Below are 14,585 nucleotides of genomic sequence, written 5' to 3'. Positions count from 1 at the left end.
CACCATCATCCTTAGTCAACATTCCATTACCAGTCCCCTAACTAGACTGCCCACATAGTTAACAAAGGAATCACATGGCTGAAATATTACCACAAATGATTAGATGTAAACTTCATAGTTGGCATACCCCAAAAAATTTAATGAAGTTATAAAGAATATTATTTTACAGCTAAAGAAGTCATATATAGGTCTAAAGTCCTCCAATATTACTATGAAAACACTTCCTCATGATTCTTAGTCCTTTACCGCATGTAATAGCAGACCACAAACCAATTCACACTCCAAATATAGAAAACCTTTAATATCCTTTATTTATTCTCTTGGTCATATTACATAGTTTATTGAAATAAAATCTAAATCAAACCCATATAACCATATTTGTGTTTCCCACTTCTCAAATTTCTCAGTCAAAACCAAGAGACAGACCGATACAGACTGAGAAACTCATAGATACATCCATAGACACATTCCACTCTCACATTAGGCATAATGGTGTAAAATGACCTTGCAGCCTACAATGCTAGGGGAAGGCCGCCCTCGAGTGGACTAAAGCAGGAACTGCAAAGAGAGACATCACAGCTCATTCACCAATATCACCTTTCCTGTTAACGTCCCTCCCCACTTAATACTAAACGACTTGTCCCGGTACAATGCAGTAAAGTACAGCAGTGTAGTCGCCCACCCTAAACAATCTATTGTAGTAAACTGGTACACACTGGCTCAGGCTGCTCTACCAGTTTCCACAGGGTGGGGCCATTACATTACAGGTTGGGGCCATTACATTACAGGTTGATGGAGGGAGGAAACCGCTGCAAGATGGAAGCAATATGAGTATAAAGAGGGGAATTGAAGTCCACACAAGCACACACCCATCACTAGACAATAGACAGATAGAATAATACAAAGCAGAGAGTTTAGGGATGGGTGTGAGCATTTGCCTGTTTGTCAGGTGGGGCTTGTGGTCAGGTAGGGTTGTGGTCAGGTGGTGGGTGGGTTGTTAGTTGTTTTAACAGGTTCAACATGGTCATGTAGCGCTGGAGGACCAGGCCAGGCTCAGACAACAATGGGGTCATAAGGGGTTGGATCACAGGGATGTGATTGACATGTTCATTGTCCAACGAGCTTGCTGACAAACGAGTCCAGCGCCTCATCATCTTTGATTCCCACAAACTGGTCGATGACGTCGCCTCCTCGCATGGCGATTACCGTGGGGACCGCCGATACCTGTAGAGAGAAGTAGAGGTCAGTAACCACAATGACATCAGTCAAAGGCACTGTTCCAGAACAAAATTCATCCTTCCTTCTAGTAATCCCTGATCTGATATGACTGGGTTGCTGTAAACTATGTAGTGGAGTCCCTTTTTTCCCACCATTTTAGATCAGGAGTTACTTCAAGGAAGGGAGGAAAGAAGGTCACATTTTCTAACTAACATTTGCAATATCAATCAATAATGTCAACAGCTTCCACTTACCCCATATTCAATGGCCAAGTCTGTGTGATCGTCTATGTCGACCTTTGCCATGGCAACTTTGCCTTTCTGTTTGGCGACAGCTTTCTCTAATCTTGGCCCCAGTATCTTGCAGGGACCACACCACCTTTAAAAAGAACAAACATGGGATGTCTGGATAGAACTAATAATACTGTAGGTATTCTTGAAATTTCAATCAAAAGTCGACAAAATATATACACTGCTCAAAAAAATAAAGGGAACACTAAAATAACACATCCTAGATCTGAATGAATGAAATATTCTTATTAAATACTTTTTTCTTTACATAGTTGAATGTGCTGACAACAAAATCACACAAAAATGATCAATGGAAATCAAATTTAGCAACCCTTGCAGGTCTGGATTTGGAGTCACACTCAAAATTAAAGTGGAAAACCACACTACAGGCTGATCCAACTTTGATGTAATGTCCTTAAAACAAGTCAAAATGAGGCTCAGTAGTGTGTGTGGCCTCCACGTGCCTGTATGACCTCCCTACAACGCCTGGGCATGCTCCTGATGAGGTGGCGGATGGTCTCCTGAGGGATCTCCTCCCAGAACTGGACTAAAGCATCCGCCAACTCCTGGGCAGTCTGTGGTGCAACGTGGCGTTGGTGGATGGAGCGAGACATGGATGTCCCAGATGTGCTCAATTGGATTCAAGTCTGGGGAACGGGCGGGCCAGTCCATAGCATCAATGCCTTCCTCTTGCAGGAACTGCTGACACACTCCAGCCACATGAGGTCTAGCATTGTCTTGCATTAGGAGGAACCCAGGGCCAACCGCACCAGCATATGGTCTCACAAGGGGTCTGAGGATCTCATCTCGGTACCTAATGGCAGTCAGGCTACCTCTGGCGAGCACATGGAGGGCTGTGCGGCCCCCCAAAGAAATGCCAACCCACACCATGACTGACCCACCGCCAAACCAGTCATGCTTGAGGAAGTTGCAGGCAGCAGAACGTTCTCCACGGCGTCTCCAGACTCTGTCACGTCTGTCACATGTGCTCAGTGTGAATCTGCCTTCATCTGTGAAGAACACAGGGCGCCAGTGGCGAATTTGCCAATCTTGGTGTTCTCTGGCAAATGCCAAACGTCCTGCACGGTGTTGGGCTGTAAGCACAACCCCCACCTGTGGACGTCGGGCCCTCATACCACCCTCATGGAGTCTGTTTCTGACCGTTTGAGCAGACACATTTGTGGCCTGCTGGAGGTCATTTTGCAGGGCTCTGGCAGTGCTCCTCCTGCTCCTCCTTGCACAAAGGCGGAGGTAGCGGTCCTGCTGCTGGGTTGTTGCCCTCCTACGGCCTCCTCCACAACTCCCGATGCACTGGCCTGTTTCCTGATATCGCCTCCATGCTCTGGACACTACGCTGACAGACACAGCAAACCTTCTTGCCACAGCTCACATTGATGTGCCATCCTGGATGAGCTGCACTACCTGAGCCACTTGTGTGGGTTGTAGACTCCGTCTCATGCTACCACTAGAGTGAAAGCACCGCCAGCATTCAAAAGTGACCAAAACATCAGCCAGGAAGCATAGTAACTGAGAAGCTGTCTGCGGTCACCACCTGTAGAACCACTCCTTTTTTAGGGGTGTCTTGCTAATTGCCTATAATTTCCACCTGTTGTCTATTCCATTTGCACAACAGCATGTGACATTTATTGTCAATCAGTGTTGCTTCCTAAGTGGACAGTTTGATTGCACAGAAGTGTGATTGACTTAGAGTTACATTGTGTGGTTTAAGTGTTCCCTTGATTTTTTTGAGCAGTGTATATCTGTGAGTACAGAATAGAACCTGACAATAACATTAAATAGCAAGACAATGCATAGCAAGACAATGTCAACAAGTTGGCAAAAACATAGACCAGGTCAACACTGACCACCATGCATATCAAGGTCATGTGTACTGTATATACAGTGCCTTGCAAAAGTATACACCCCCTTGGCATTTTCCATATTTTGTTGCATTGAAAACTGTAATTTAAATATATTTATATTTGGATTTAATGTAATGGACATAAAAAAATAGTCCAAATTTGTGAAGTTAATTTTAAAAATAACTTGTTTCAAAAAAAATTCTAAAAAAGAAAAAAACTGAAAAAGGTGGTGCGTGCATACAGTTGAAGTCGGAAGTTTACATACACCTTAGCCAAATACATTTAAGGTCAGTTAGGATCACCACTTTATTTTAAGAATGTGAAATGTCAAAATTATAGGAGAGAATTATTTATTTCAGCTTTTATTTATTTCATCACATTCCAATTAGCATTGCCTTTAAATTGTTTAACTTGGGTCAAACGTTTTGGGTAGCCTTCCACAAGCCTCCCACAATAATTTGGGTGAATTTTGTCCCATTCCTCCTGACAGAGCTGGTGTACCTGAGTCAGGTTTGTCGGCCTCCTCGTTCGCACACACTTTTTCAGTTCTGCCCACAAATTTTCTATAGGATTGAGGTCAGGGCTTTGTGATGGCCACTCCAATACCTTGACTTTGTCCTTAAGCCATTTTGCCACAACTTTGGAAGTATGCTTGAGGTCATTGTCCATTTGGAAGACCTATTTGTGACCAAGCTTTAACTTCCTGACTAATGTCTTGAGATGTTGCTTCAATATATCCACATAATTTTCCCTCATCATGATGCCATGTATTTTGTAAAGTGCACAAGTCCCTCCTGCAGCAAAGCACCCCCACAACATGATGCTGCCACCCCCGTGCTTCACGGTTGGGATGGTGTTCTTCGGCTTGCAAGCCTCCCCCTTTTCCCTCCTAACAGAATGATGGTCATTATGGCCACAGTTCTGTTTCTGTTTCATCAGACCTGAGGACATTTCTCCAAAAAGTACGATCTTCACCCCCATGTTCAATTGCAAACAGTAGTCTGGCTTTTTTATGACGGTTTTGGAGCAGTGGCTTCTTCCTTGCTGAGAGGCTTTTCAGGTTATGTTGATATAGGACTTGTTTTACTGTGGATATAGATACTTTTGTACCTGTATCCTCCAGCATCTTCACAAGGTCCTTTGCTGTTCTGGGATTGATTAGGATTTTTTACACCAAAGTACGTTCATCTCTAGGAGACAGAATGCGTCTCCTTCCTGAGCGGTATGACGGCTGCGTGGTCCCATGGTATTTATACTTGCGTACTATTGTTTGTACATATGAACGTGGTACCTTCAGGCATTTGGAAATTGCTCCCAAGGATGAAGCAGACTTGTGGAGGTCTAGAATTGTTTTTCCGAGGTCTTGGCTGATTTCTTTTGATTTTCCAAAGATGTCAAGCAAAGAGGCACTGCATTTGAAGGTAGGCCTTGAAATACATCCACAGGTACACCTCCAATTGACCCAAATGATGTCAATTAGCTTATCAGAAGCTTCTAAAGCCATTACATAATTTTCTGGAATTTTCCAAGCGGTTTAAAAGGCACAGTCAACTTAGTATATGTAAACTTCTGACCCACTGGAATTGTGATACAGTGAATTATAAGTGAAATAATCTGTCTGTAAACAATTGTTGGAAAACTTACTTGTGTCATGCACAAAGTAGATGTCCTAACAGACTTGCCAAAACTATAGTTTGTTAACAAAAAATTTGTGGAGTGGTTGAAAAACGAGTTTGAATGACTCCAACCTAAGTGTATGTAAACTTCTGACTTCAACTGTATGTATTCACCCCCTTTGCTATGAAGCCACTAAATAAGATCTGGTGCAACCAATTACCTTCAGAAGTCATATAATTAGTTAAATAAAGTCCACCTGTGTGCAATCTAAGTGTCACATGATCTATCACATGATTTCAGTATATATACACCTGTTCTGAAAGGCACCAGAGTCTGCAACACTACCAAGCAAGTGGCACCATGAAGACCAAGGAGCTCTCCAAACAGGTCAGGGACAAAGTTGTTGAGAAGTACAGATCAGGGTTGGGCACAAAAAAAAAGACACTTCCCACAGAGCACAATTAAATCCATTATTAAAAAATGGAAAGAATATGGCACCACAACAAACCTGCCAAGAGAGGGCCGCCCATCAAAACTCAGAGACCAGGCAAGGAGGGCATTAACAAGAGGCAACAAAGAGGCCTAAGATAACCCTGAAGGAGCTGCAAAGCTCCACAGCAGAGATTGGAGTCTGTCCATAGGACCACTTTAAGCCATCCACTCCACAGAGCTGGGCTTTACAGAAGAGTGGCCAGAGAAAAGCCATTGCTTAAGAAAAGAAAATAAGCAAACACATTGTGTTCACCAAAAAGCATGTGGGAGACTCCCCAAACATCTATGGAAGGTACTCTGGTTAGATGAGATCAAAATGTAGCTTTTTGGCCATCAAGAAAAACGCTATGTCTGGCACAAACCCAACACCTCATCACCCCGAGAACATCATCCCCACAGTGACGCGTGGTGGCAGCATCATCCTGTGGGTATGTTGTTCCGTCTGCAGGGACTGAGGAACTGGTCAGAATTGAAGGAATGATAGATGGTGCTAAATACAGGGAAATTCTTGAGGGAAACCTGTTTGTCTTCCAGAGATTTGAGACGGGTGGAGGTTCACCTTCCAGCAGGACAATGACCCTAAGCATAATGCTAAAGCAACACTTGTGGTTTAAGGGAAAACATTTAAATGTCTTGGAATGGCCAAGTTAAAGCCCAGACCTCAATCCAATGGAGAATCTGTGGTATGACTTAAAGATTGCTGTACACCAGCAGCACCCATCCACCTTGAAGGAGCCGGAGCAGTTTTGCCTTGAAGAATGAGCAAAAATCCCAGCGGCTAGATGTGCCAAGCTTATAGAGACATACCCCAAGAGACTTGCAGCTGTAATTGCTGTAAAAGGTGGCTCTACGAAGTATTGACTTTTGGGGGGGTGAATAGCTTTGCACGCTCAAGTTCAGTTTTTTTGTCTTATTTCACAAAAACATATTTTGCATCTTCGAAGTGGTAGGCATGTTGTGTAAATCAAATGATACAAACCCCCAAAATCTATTTCAATTCCAGGTTGTAAAGGCAACAAAATAGGAAAAATGCCAAGAGGGATGAATACTTTTGCAAGCCACTGTGTGTGTATGTATATATTCAGGCTGTGTAATTTTCTAGAGCAGGGGTGTCAAACTCATTCCATGGAAGGCCTAGTGCGTGCTGGGTTTTGGTTTCAATTAAGACCTAGACAACCAGGTGTGGGGAGTTTCTTACTAAACAGTGACCTTCATCAAGTCCATGGGAGGAGCGAAAAGTTTGACATGTTGTAGAAGAGCATGAACCCAATGTGACTGTCCTGGCATTGCCTCTTGTTGTGTAACCTCAAATGATCAACCTCCAATGGAAACACCATCAGATGTCAAGTCATGCAGCCAGACACACCGTATAGGTAGGTGTCATCATCACACATGATATGCACTAGGTCACAACTTTCACTGTTATGCTTTAGTCTTACAATAGGAAAGCTGTTGAGCATATGTCAAAATCAATATAATTGATAAATAGATTCACGTGTTGGGTGCATTGTTGAAAAAGCTATGGTCAGGTTTACAAGCATGGTTGTAAACCATCATTTGATACCTGCTATAAAAGTTGTTTCCTGCTGTCATCTCAGTAGTCTAATTTCAACAGGCAGACATAGATGCTTCTCCATGTATTGTCTCTTAGGGGCTTTGCTTTCTGATTAGAGGGTAGTTTGTAAATGCTGTAAGTGGAACCTAATATCCCCTCTGGGGGTCCATGAAACATATTCATGAATTAATCTATTAGCTACTCACTGGGCATGGAAGTCAATAAGCACAGGCAGCGCACTGTTGATGACTCTCTCTGTGAAGTCCTCATGGTCCTGCACATTGAAGGAGACCTCTCTGCGGGAAGTGTGGGGCAGGGAGCAGGGCAGAGTGTGTTTGGGGGAAAGGAAGGATAGAGGGGTAGTGGAGGAACGCAGGGAGGTAGAAAAGGAGGAGGTGGAGGCCAGGAGACAGCGAAGGTCTTTTACTGAGAGGGTCCAAATTCTACGGACTAGCAGCCGGTGAGCCATCTGAAAGGAGACATAAATGGGGGAAGAGAACAGAAGACTGATAAATAAATGTAATTTCATGGCACCATAATCAAAACAGGGCCACTACTCAGGCAGCGCTACTATGGTTGGACAGTGACATCAGGGGGAGGAAGGACACCTATGCAAGACATTCTTGTTTACCACCATACAGTAACATGTAGGTGTGTGAGAGATGGCTGGCTAAGTGGCTATGAATATAGTTCCCTGCTGTTCATGTTACGCAAACAGATTCCCTAGCTAGCTAACGTTAGCTAACTTCACGGACAACTGCTGATACGGCAATAAACCACCACAAAGAGTGTGAGTTATAATTCTAGTGGCTTGACCATCCAATAGAACGGCGTCGTGTTTCGCAACCACTGTGTGAGTATTTACGAAATGGGCTTAAATTTTTCTTCGAATAACCTCCGTGTGACTTTGCCAGTCTTCCTTCTCTCTTTCCACGCGCCTGTGTCCTCTCATTATAAAACGCCCACATCCACAAACCGGAGCCAAACTACTGCTATTTCGTGCAGATGTCACCCAGAATATAATTGTGGTGACACAGACAAATAACACAAAACACTTACCGTTCTGTACCACTGTCGTCCTGTATGAAGTACTTCCGTTTACAGTTCAGATAAGAGGACGCATAGGTTATTTGTGGGTCTCGTGTTTAAATTTGAGCGAGCAGCGCCGCCACAAGTTACAATTCAGAACTACAGTGGCACTTGAAGGGTTATGAAAGGTTCTCTGGCAAAACAATGGGTAGACCTCAAGATAGGAGTTCTCGAGATAGAGGAGGTGAGGTGGATTTGCAAATCGTGGAGACTCCACCACACGGAATCTGACACAGAAGGAGATATTATTGTCTACCTTTGTCAATTAATCATACACCGCAAAATATTGCGGATACCCATACAAAATGACCGTAAGGAGCTGCTTTCTATCTTGAAGGTTTAACAGACGGAAAGAGAATGGGCAGACCTAGTCAGTTGCACAACGGAATGCATTCCGCATTTAACGCCTCTGAATCACAGAGGTACTGGCGGCTGCCTTAGTCGACGTCTACGTCATCAGTGCCCTGGGAGCAGTTGTTGGGGGTTAACTGCCTTGCTCAAGGACAAAACGGTAGATTTTTTTTCACCTTGCCGACTCGGGGATTCAAACCAGCGACCTTTCGGTTACTGCCCCAACGCTCTAAACCGCTATAGGCTATCTGTCTACAAAGAGCTCAGGCGTCTATAAATTCACCTAAGCAAAATTATCAATATGGGTAGCATGCTGGCCCTTTCTCTTCAGAGTGCCATTCATTCATAATTGATGGGGAGACTAAAATGAAAGTGAGAAGTGAGGCTATCTCGACCACCTTTCATGTCAGATGGTCACCGGATGAAAGGTAGAGAGATGTGGGTGTGTGAGGTGTAGAGGAGACTGAGACTAGATAAGGAGAGTGGAGAGAGTAGACAGCAGACAATGGATTCAGAAATGGGGGCAAGGCATTGCTGCTGCTGCTGCTGCTGCTGATGATGATGATGATGTGGACAGGAGGACCAGACTGCTGCATTAACAATGAATGGATATTCAATCAAAGCCAGCTCATTCCTGAAGTTGAGAACTGAGAAGGCAGAGAGAATACACCTGACCCTGTGAGTGGCTTTCACTTATTCTTTGTAGACCTGTAATACTTCTTACCATGACTTAGCTATTGTACACATAATCATTGCACTGCACTCAATGTTTTCTCTTTGACTGTCCTTTCCTCTCTGTGTTTATTATTCTGTCTTTTCACAGCAGTGGAGGCTGGTGGGAGGAGCTATCGGAGGACAGGCTCATTGTAATGGCTGGAATGGAGTTAATAGAACGGAGTCAAACCTGTGGTTTCCATATGTTTGATACCGTCCCATTTATTCCATTCCAGCCATTACAACGAGCCTGTCCTCCTATAGCCCCTCCCACCAGCCTCCTCTGTTTCACCACTGCTATATTATGTCTCTGTGATTTCATGGACAGTGACTGTTTTCTCTGGTTGTCGTGCAGTACCATAGCTTTGATGACTTAACTCTGAATAACTCTGTGTCAGTGGAGGCTGCTGAGGGGAGGACGACTCATAATAATGGCTGGAACGGAGCAAGTGGAAACCATGTGTTTGATGTATTTCAAACCATTCCACTAATTCCCCTCCAAACATTACCATGAGCCCGTCCTCCTCAATTAAGGTGCCACCAACCTCCTGTGCTCTGTGTTAATTCTGTACATTTGTATTCACTGTCTACATTTAGGAAAAGTCTAACAAGAGGTCTTCACAGACCATATCAACCAGAGGTGGTCATCTTACCAAGTGACATGTTTTACCCCATCCAATACCATTAAACACAGTCTTTCATCTACCGCCACCTGTAACAAGGTAGAATGTCCCAGCCGTCCCGACACTGGCAGTCTGAACGTGGGGACAGATCTGATGACTTCTGGAGGCACCTCAAAGAGGAGGAGGAGAGAGGAGAAGATGTAATGCTCCAGAGGACGGGTGAAGAGATGAGACCCTCTATCACCCTCCGCCCCCCACCTTTGTTCCGGAGCATCGGACCATCGGGGCTGTCGGCCAGCCTACCACCCCACCGACGTCTCCGCTCCATATTCCGAAGATCCAGAGCGGTGCTGCCTGCAAATACACACGCCGGCAAGGTTTCAGGAACACACACCCTCCAAGATTTACTGTCAGGCACCCACATCAACACACTCCCACATCAACTGACTCCCAATGACGTAGTGTCAGAGAAGGACGTTCACATAAACACAGACTCAGAGACACAAACACAGCCCAAGAGACTCATGAGTGCACATGGGCTCACTGTATTAGAACCACCAACAGGACCTCTCACAGATACACTCTCATTCATAGTCAGTGCTAAAAGCAGACAGCAGGGCGGACAGCCTTTTTTTCAGCTTTCCCCACCCCTAAGGACCCATATCAAAGGCAGGGCAAGATGGGGCAGAGCAGTGTCTCCTCTTAAAATGAGAGATGATCTTGGGACTGGAGAGGGAGGAGTGAAAGAGAAGCAGAAGAGGAGGAGGCTGGACTGGAAAGGAGAGGACCAAGCCAATGACAGATATGTCTCGTCCTTCACCCCAGAGACAGAGGGAGATGGTGGACTGTGCCAGTGGTTACAAAGTCTGGAGATTGGAGATAGAGAGAAGGAGGCCATTTCCCCAAACAGTAGTAAACAGCAGCCAAGTGGGTTCAGAGAGAGGATGGCTAGACACAGAGAGGGGTATTCACATCCAGCAGCCAACCACAGGAGAGACAGACGCCCCCACTTCCTCCCGCCTATCTGTCAGTCTGGCTCCCTACTCCATGTACCCCTGCTGCTTCCCAAAAACTCCCCACCACCCTCGCCATGCACCTCCCCACACGCCCCCTTCCACCCCTTGCCTGTACCCCTCCTCCACCCTTTGCCCTTCAGGAGGAAGTGATATTGTCCAGCAAAGGAAAGGGGTCTCAACTCAAGAGGCCCATTTGTGTTTACGCTGTATGCGGTTTTCTGTCTTGTAACTTCGGCATAATCTGACTGACACTTAGCTTATGTAAGGTTATATAATGTATTTGCATATAGCGCATTACGCCTACACATCATTAACAAGTCTTATCCAGGTATAATGTATGTTGCTCTTGCCATTTATACTGTACATCCTTTACAAATAATCACATAGTAGTTTCTCTACGTGTAAATAGTTTCTATGGATATGCTGCCCTGTCACATTTCAATTGCATGAAATTTAGCATGTATAGTTTGAAAGATCCAGGGCATTGTTGTTTCTCAGGATTAAAATCAACAAGTGAACCAACCTCAGCGTTTCAGTAATGGTGTGCCCTGCCTTGTCTGTCTATAGACCGTGTCCAGATATCCCCCGCAGAGAGCCCCCTCCTCTGATCAGAGAGGAGGCCCATGTTGTTTTTGAGGTGTCGGTTAGGGCCTGAACAGTGCTGTGCTCTGTGTGCAGCCTGTGGTGGGAGCTGCATGTCAGGGCCAGAACACCGGCGTCTCAGTCCTCCTCACTGCCCGCCTCGCACAGCCTGCCGTTTATGTGTTTACCCTCAAACGCAGCCCAAAATGTTTGTGAGTCAGGCTCTTTTTTTCCACCCACCCCTCCCATTAGGTGCCAAACAAACATTGCACCGGAAATTGCAGGGATATCTGGGATTTTTAAGGGGTCCCAGCAGACAGGGGGCGAGGTCGAGAACAAGGATGCTTTCTGTGACATCTTAGAGGTGAGGTGGTAGGGGGGAGGGGGGGTAGTTGGCCAAAAGAGAGGGTGTGACCAAGGCTGGGTGGCAGGGGGGTGGGCAGAGTCAGTAAGCTTCACTACGACTGATCAACAGGCACAGGTGACCCAGTTTCTGATGCCCTTTGACCTTATTACATTCCTTGAGCCCACAGTGCGTGCCACTCCTGACCTCGTTTGTCACCAAGCTGACCCGAGCGCTAGGCTAATGGTAACCATTGACGTAGATGTTATAAGGCCCTGTGTCACATGTAGCAGCAACCTCTTTTTTGGACTGCTAACTGGTCGAGCTTGTTTCCTCTCATTCCTTCTCCCTCCTTGCCCATTCACTCCACAGGACAGACAGGACAGTGGGCCCAGTACAACCATTGATGAGGCTGAGATTTTATGTCAACCCCAAACAAAGGAATAATGAATGAGAAAGTGTATGCTCTTTGTTCATAGGGTGCTATCTGGGTTTTGTCCAAGCCTCGTCCTCACAAAACCCCAATGTCCTTACTCATAATGGCCTGGTGACACATATAGTACATGGCACAGTAAAATGGCTATTGTTAGCTTAAATTGTTCCCAACAGGGAAAGTACAGTAAATGGCCTTGTACTTATTTAAATTAAAGTGAAACAGAAACCAAAGTCCAAGTCCACTTGTTCTCAGTCTCTTAATTTTCACTGTTTCTGCTCTGTCATCTGTGCTGCATACAGACTCAAGAGCCTTTCTCTCTCTGTCCAGACGCAAGCTCTCTAATTTAGACCTCTGTCTGCTCTTTATTTCCACTTAAATTAGCATCAATTAGGAGATTGTTTGACTTCAAATGCATAGCTATTTGAAAAGAGCTTTGTTTGATTGAAATGAATGACTACTTGGTCTATGTTTCGTGTGAAGAGTGAAAGTGTACACAGACTGTTGATACATAGGAAAGCATATTTACACGTAGAGTGTAATACTAATGTGCGCATGTGTTTAAGAGTGAGTGTGAATATGTGCATGCACACATACTGTAGTGTAGTAAAGTGTACCTGCATAAGGATGTAAATGCATGGAGGGAGCTAAACCTGATAGTGTGTAGCAGTAGAGGCGTGTACACATGTAGGTGCACGAAGGTGTGTGTGTGTGTTTCTGCCCTCTCCGTCTCCTCCGTTCTGCTCTACTCTTCTACCAGTGTGGAAGTCAACAGAAGAGTTCCTGTTCTAGGTTTAAAAATAACTCTGGGACTTAAATTCCTCTCTCTCTCTTTCCTCCTTTCTCCCTCCCTCTCCCATAACCTCTCTCTCTTCACTTATTTTGGAACAGGCTGTGTTCTTTCTCTCACTCCCAGTCACCCTGCCCCTTCCCATGTGGCAGCATAGAGACACACACCAATGTGCTGATGTGATTTGAGCAATCACAGGCCATATACATACAGTTTTAGTGCATAAAAATATCTGTGTGTGTTTGTGTAACAGAATGCACCTCAACAGGTGTGGCAAGCAAGAGCTCCCTCCTGACTTTAACAAACACTCCACACCTGTCCCCCTTCTCTTCTGATCCTCCCCCTTCGACTCGCATGTGTAAACCAGTGGAGGCTACTGAGGGGAGGGCAGCTCATTTTAATGGCTGGAATGGAGCAAATGGAATGGCATATGGTTATGTGTTTGATACCATTCCACCAATTCCTCTCCAACAACTACCACAAGCCGGTCCTCCCCGATTGTTGTATTTTTGTATTTATTTAACCTTTATTTAACTAGGCAAGTCAGTTAAGAACAAATTCTTATTTACAATGAAGGCCTACCAAAAGGCAAAATAACTCCTACGGGGTGGGGTCTGGGATTAAAAATACAAATATAAAATAAAAATATAGGACAAAACACACATCACAACAAGAAAGACAACGCTACATAAAGAGAGACCTAAGACAACAACATAGCAAGGCAGCGACACATGACAACACAGCATGGTAGCAGCACAACATGACAACAACATGGTTAATTAAGGTACCATCAACCTCTTGTGGTATAAACACACTGTCTATCCCTCTTACCCACCCCATGCCTTCCCTCCAGCTGACCATCTCTTTTTTACCTTTCTCATGGAACCATGTTGTTTTGGAATAAAAGTTGGTAATGGAGAAATTAGGTCTGAACTGCCAGTCATGAAATGGCAGACCTCGTCTTTCTTTTCAGTGATCTCACAGAACTATCCCCCCTTCTTTACTCTCTCTCTCTGTTCTCAGTCTCTCCCTCTCTTTTTTTATTTCCACCACAGAAGGTTTGTGGCACCTTAATTATGGAGGATGAGTTGAATGGTATCAAATACTTTAAACACGTGGTTTGATGCCGTCACCTCTCTGATTCAGAGGGGTTGGGTTAAATGCAGAACTGACTAAGTACCCCCTTTTCCCTTTCCATTCCATTCGCTCCGTTCCAGCCATTATTATAAGCCGTCCTCCCCTCAGCAGCCTCCACTGATTTCCACAGACTTGTTTATGAAAGTATAATGTTTGATCTCTTCCTCAGCTGCCAACGCCCACCTTTTTCCCTCTCCTCCTTTACCTTCCCGCTTACCGCTGTGAATTCCATTTGATCATAAACAGGGAGGGATTTCCACTGAAGTAGTCAAAGATCTGAAAACAAACCAGTGTCACTTTAGCTATTACCAGTTGACGTTTGCTGTCAACATAGAATGCAAAGGTCAGCAGAAAGGTCATTGAATATTTGCAATGTCTATGCGTGGATATCCATCTTAGAGAGAGAGAGAGAGAGAGAGAGAGAGAAGTGTGTGTGTGTGTGTGTGAATTTTGAGTGTCTGTGCATGTGTGTT

General features: G+C 44.8%; 2 protein-coding genes across 4 annotated transcripts; one reads left to right on the top strand and one right to left on the bottom strand.

Moving 5' to 3' along the window:
• Nucleotides 1-282: 282 nt before the first annotated feature.
• On the bottom strand, nucleotides 283-8,357 carry LOC109893501 (thioredoxin, mitochondrial). Of its 2 annotated transcripts, none has more exons than XM_020486740.2 (4): nucleotides 7,930-8,064; nucleotides 7,241-7,503; nucleotides 1,473-1,596; nucleotides 283-1,224 (listed from the first exon to the last, which is right to left on the bottom strand). In XM_020486740.2, exons 1-4 carry the CDS (start codon nucleotides 7,984-7,986, stop codon nucleotides 1,108-1,110), a joined length of 561 nt encoding a protein of 186 aa, XP_020342329.1. In that variant the 5' UTR covers nucleotides 7,987-8,064; the 3' UTR covers nucleotides 283-1,107. The 2 variants fall into 2 exon arrangements, with proteins under 2 accessions (XP_020342329.1, XP_020342330.1); XM_020486741.2 differs by lacking the exon at nucleotides 7,930-8,064 and adding an exon at nucleotides 8,094-8,357 and having other exon boundaries at nucleotides 287-1,224.
• LOC116375907 (uncharacterized) lies at nucleotides 6,546-12,501 on the top strand. Of its 2 annotated transcripts, XM_031834532.1 has the most exons (3): nucleotides 6,546-6,852; nucleotides 9,052-9,152; nucleotides 9,786-12,501. In XM_031834532.1, the coding sequence occupies exon 3, from the start codon at nucleotides 9,916-9,918 to the stop codon at nucleotides 10,975-10,977; it is 1,062 nt and encodes a 353-aa protein (XP_031690392.1). In that variant the 5' UTR covers nucleotides 6,546-6,852; nucleotides 9,052-9,152; nucleotides 9,786-9,915; the 3' UTR covers nucleotides 10,978-12,501. The 2 variants fall into 2 exon arrangements, with proteins under 2 accessions (XP_031690392.1, XP_031690391.1); XM_031834531.1 differs by lacking the exon at nucleotides 6,546-6,852 and having other exon boundaries at nucleotides 8,212-9,152.
• Nucleotides 12,502-14,585: the final 2,084 nt, after the last annotated feature.

Source organism: Oncorhynchus kisutch, linkage group LG10, assembly GCF_002021735.2.
Source record: "Oncorhynchus kisutch isolate 150728-3 linkage group LG10, Okis_V2, whole genome shotgun sequence".
In the NCBI taxonomy this organism is placed as follows: Eukaryota; Metazoa; Chordata; class Actinopteri; order Salmoniformes; family Salmonidae; genus Oncorhynchus; species Oncorhynchus kisutch.
Note: the sequence above shows the minus strand (reverse complement) of the source record. Positions and strands in the feature narration are given on the sequence as shown.